General features: G+C 39.5%; 1 protein-coding gene across 1 annotated transcript in view; it reads left to right on the forward strand.

Moving 5' to 3' along the window:
• Nucleotides 1-5296, forward strand: part of LOC115237735 (multidrug resistance protein homolog 49) — a 20628-nt gene that overhangs the window by 8346 nt on the left and 6986 nt on the right. Inside the window, exons 8-11 of the mRNA XM_029810973.1 lie at nt 207-410; nt 2050-2401; nt 2486-2713; nt 3016-3965. Of these exons, the coding sequence (XP_029666833.1) occupies nt 207-410; nt 2050-2401; nt 2486-2713; nt 3016-3965 (1734 nt within the window). The remainder of the gene's footprint in view (nt 1-206; nt 411-2049; nt 2402-2485; nt 2714-3015; nt 3966-5296) is intronic.

Here is a 5296-nt window from a genome sequence, read left to right on the forward strand (position 1 = left end):
TATATATATATATATAAACATTAATTCTAAGAAATTATTCTTTTCTTAGAAATTATGGTAATTAGAAGCGATGTTTATTTTTTTGATATAAGCGCAACTCTTCCTTTCGTCGCTCGACTATTGATTCTCGCCTCAGCACGCGCGCGTGTGTGTGTTGTACATGTGCGAGAGACAATTTCCAAGAGTTTCCGTATTTTTCTCCACAGGTGCTTCTGGACGAAGCCGACGTGTCAACGTTGAATGTTCAATGGTTGCGTTCGCACATCGGCGTGGTCGGTCAGGAGCCGGTGCTCTTTGACACGACGATACGGGAGAATATCCGCTACGGAAATGACAGCATTACCGAGGAGGAGATGATCAAAGCCGCGAAGGAAGCGAACGCCCACGACTTCATCAGTAAACTGCCGGAGGTGAGCGCCGTCGACCTTTTCTCGTATTCCAATCGCGCTCTTTGCCCGTCCGGGATTATAGTTTCCTTTTAGTCGCGCGAGTTCGATTGATTCAGCCAGTTTCAACGGGAAGTTACAGAATCGACAGACACGTCGGGGCGTCATCCGATTGAAAACCCGACGAAGATATTGTCCACTCGAGTTTGATTCTTCCGCCAAAAGCTTCCTTTACGTATTACATGTTACATTTATCAGTCAACTTCTTGTACTTAGGTAAAAGTACAATTTATAATTATAAGCCAAAAAAGATTGCTATTATTTTTCCCAAGTCATAATATTTAAATCTCTTACCTAGAACTTTGATAATTTGCAGAACAAATAATTTTACGCAATTTCATTATTCGATGAAACTTTTCCGAGCACGCGTAAGTTTCGAGATTTGCCGGGCGCAATTAAATGTAACGAGATAAAACGATAAATAACGACCGACGAAATGATTTTCCAGTTACGAGAATAATTTCCTGATTGGATATCGCGCGCGCGCACGCGATACAATGTGTTAACAATAGTCTCAGGTGTGCCTGGCAGTCCGCGTGGTACGCGCGCAAACAAGCGATAAAACACGCGTGTTGAACCGTGCACGGAGCAAATAACATTATCCGAGATTACGCCTATGTCAACGATTAGGCGTTTATTAACGGATTATCGGTGGGTGAGTTCGATACTCGCGACGATTCTCCATTGGATTCGCTGCCGCGTTTGCATTTAGAGCTTACATCCACACACGCATTACGATTTAAACATGTATATTCCGCATATGGTTGCAAAAATGAGTCCTGCATGGAAAGAGTAAATTTATTATTGTTGTAATTAATCGGCGAGCCACGTGTCGCCGCGATAATATCTATCAATATAATATCCGAATTATTTCCATCGAATTGCATCGGATGTAAATAAATTTGGTTATCTTCAAATAGTAGAATTCTTTATATTATTGAGGAATTCTTGGTCTCTTCAAAGCATTTTTTTTTATTTATTAAAAAAACACAGGCTATATAGATTCGAAATGAGAATGGAGAATGCCGTTATCAACGAACGCGTGTCCCAGCTTGCGAATTTATTAAACCGCGCGTTCCATATGCACCGCAGGTGTGACACGCTGTTTCGCCCTTGATTAAATAACCGTTATTTCAAACCGCAAATCGCTCGAAAACTGCCCTCGGGCAATTGACGGCCCGATACCACGGTCGGTATTGCCCTCCCATCTACGAATCCGCGAACAACATAATTCTCTTGTGAGTTTAAATAAAAGTAATATATCGAAAAAAAATCGTCAGACAAAAACTAAAAATAAAAAAAGAAATATTTCGTCGAAGAATTATAAAGAAATTACGTCGTTGGAGTGAAAAGATTTTGTCGTATGCGTTTTTTGTAATTATTTGTAATAATTTTTAATTAAAATTTAAGATTAAGAAAATTTAATTAAAATTTAATTAAAATAAAAAGGAACACAACCTATTATGTAAAAAATATTTAAAGAATTAACTCTTTCTTAGAAAAATTTATCTCGAAACACGCTTTTTTCGTCAACATGTACTATATCAACTCGATCGTCGCGTATGAGAGGATCGGAATAATAATATCATCGATTTGAATTTAGGGATACGATAGTCCAGTGGGCGAGAGAGGCTCTCAATTATCTGGCGGACAAAAGCAAAGAATCGCTATCGCACGTGCGTTAGTGAGAAATCCGGCAATTCTTTTACTGGACGAGGCAACATCCGCTTTGGATGTTCACAGCGAGGCGACCGTGCAAAGAGCTCTCGACACTGCTGCGAAGGGAAGGACGACGATTATAGTCAGCCACAGACTTTCCACGATCACGAATGTCGATAGGATCGTATTTATTAAGGACGGGGTCGTCGTCGAGCAAGGTACCCACGAAGAATTAATCGCGCTCAAAGAACATTACTACGGATTGCATTCCACCCATGCAGATGCTCGAGCTAAAGGTATTTTTATAATATTGTATGCGCATCGAGATATTATTATGAACATTTTCGTACATTGTTAATAATCTGCCTGTTCAATATTAGATAAGGCCACGAAAGCTGCCGCCAAGGCCGCGGTAACAAGCCCGAAGATGAAGACGAAGCCGCCGCTGAATAAGCAGTTTTCAACCATGTCTTTGCATTCTCATCGATTATCCCTCGCAAGATCCGAATCCTCACAAGAGGAACTTGAAGAGCATGAGAAACCTTATGATGCGCCATTAACGAGGATATTTGCGCTTAACAAACCGGAATGGCTACATAATCTAATTGGTAATTTCTAGCTAACGAGAATAATTAATAATAGCAGTAACTAATAGCTTTTGTTGATAGCTAAGAGTCAGCTCTTTGAACGAAAATATAGAAAGCAAATATATCGAAGCAAACATATCGAAGCAAATATATCGAAGCAAATATATCAAAGCAAATATATCATATAAAATAAATAAGAAATATTTACAATGATAGAAAAGAAAGAGAAGGAGAAATAATCTGAAATTTTCTCTCCTTAAAATCTTCTCTCTCCGATATGGCAATTCGAACAATTTATTATTCGCAACTATATTCTTCTTCAGGATGTCTCGCGGCGGCGACGGTAGGAGCATCCTTCCCGGCCTTTGCCGTGTTGTTCGGTGAAGTATACTACGTGCTAAGTCTCCAAGATCCGTATGACATCACTAGGAGGACCATCAATTTCTCGATATTATTCATCATCGTCGGTGTACTGACGGGTATCGGCACCTTCCTGCAGATGTACATGTTCGGCTTGGCCGGCGTGCGTTTGACCACGCGGATAAGGAGGATGGCGTTCACCGCGATACTCAAGCAAGACATGGGCTGGTACGACGAGGATACGAATAGCGTGGGTGCACTTTGCGCGAGATTGTCGTCTGACGCCGGCGCTGTTCAGGGCGCGACCGGAACTCGCGTCGGGGCCATGCTACAAGCCTTCTCGACCCTCGTCATCGGAATCGGATTGTCCATGTATTACACGTGGAAGATGACGTTGGTCTCGGTGGTATCGATTCCTCTGGTGCTTGGCGCGGTCTTCTTCGAGGCGAGAGTGATGGGCGGCCAGGGTATGCAGGAGAAGAAGAAAATGGAAGCGGCTACGCGAATCGCCGTAGAGGCGATAAGCAACATCCGCACGGTTGCCAGCCTTAACAAGGAGGAGCGCTTCTTCAACAGATACTGCGTGGAACTGGACCATGTCGCCAAAGCGACCAGAACCGGAAGTAGATTGAGAGGCGTCGTGTTCTCGTGCGGACAAACCGCACCCTTCTTCGGGTACGCCATCAGTCTTTATTACGGCGGTTACTTGGTGGCCAGGGAAGGGCTCAGCTATGAGAAGGTCATCAAGGTTTCGGAAGCGTTGATCTTCGGCTCGTGGATGCTGGGCCAGGCGCTCGCCTGGGCGCCCAATTTCAACACGGCCAAACTTTCAGCCGGCAGAATCTTTCGGCTGCTCGATAGAGTGCCGGAAATCAGTTCGCCACCGGAATCGGAGGGGAAGGATCTGGATTGGGTGAGTTCATCTCGATATTATATTCAACGAGTATAAATTTGTTATACATAAACCGCGGATACACAGCATGTATTTCGGCAATCGCGCACTTTCACTTTATTGTGCTTTTGTGTATTTAGCGCTGACCATCAAACAAATAATATTTGCGAGATTCAAATGTAAATTCAAATTGCGGTCAATCCATTGAACTGCTAAAATGCTTAATATCAAATAATAATAAAGCTACACAAAATATAAGACGAAGATTTAATTAATTTCCGCCGAAGAAGAATAGAAAATTCGCTAAAGAATGCAAAGTCGCGATAAAGCAGCGATTTAGTGTGTTTAGAGAATTAATTCTAACTTTTAATTAGTTTCTTACAATGTTAATTGAAATTTACACGATATTAAACACAGCATTTAAATTTGCTACAGAATCGTAAAATTGTTAAATCATTAGTCTTGGAGATTTACTTTAGTGCCGAACAGTTATGTGAAATCCAAAATGATTCTTTTTATTGTGTAATAATTCCTATTGAATAATGAAATAAATTCATAGGTTCTACCGAATAATTAAAATATAATCAAATTAAAATTAATTAAAATAAAAATAAATAAATTAAATTAAATTAATCAAATTAAAAGCGAAGAAATTCTTGAATATCCTATATATGGAAAAAAATGGATTTCCTATGAATATTGAAAAATACCAAAGAATTAAATTGTCTCCAGTCTGTTTTATAAACATCTGTTTTATAAACATTTATAGATATATTTTAGTCTTAATTTATTTTATCTTTTCAAATATTTTTCGATTCATTTATCTTGTCACAAAAGTCCATTGCACAATGAAACTTCCATATCGTATGTAATTATTAACGAGAGCTTGAAAATTTATAATATACTCGACAAATAAGTTAGATACATAGGACTTAAATAATTTTGATAATCCGTGAAGCGTAAATTAATCGAATGATTATCGCAACGCCTTGCCGTGAACATCGCTGATTGCCGGATACAAGCTTAAGCTTCAAATTCTGGTTTTCTGTTTCGTTTGCAGTGCAACATGTTTACGCATGCGAAAACCGAAATGCTTATGCAAATGCTGTCACATCTATTAGAAATTTACGGCTGTTTAATAACAGCCTCAAGCAACGTCTCGTTAATTAACGTTCGAAACGTTCGAAACTCTGATTGATTCCATCAAACTGACATCACATTCAAACATATTTTAATGAAGCGTAAATTAAATAAAGCATAGTATTTGTTAGAAATATCTTTAAATAACAAGTCACTCAAGCGCGCGATTATATCAATCTTTTCCCACCATTTAAAAAAATAATTAAAAAACA

The sequence above is a fragment of the Formica exsecta genome, unplaced genomic scaffold (genome assembly GCF_003651465.1).
Source record: "Formica exsecta isolate Colony F162 unplaced genomic scaffold, ASM365146v1 scaffold308, whole genome shotgun sequence".
NCBI lineage: Eukaryota > Metazoa > Arthropoda > Insecta > Hymenoptera > Formicidae > Formica > Formica exsecta.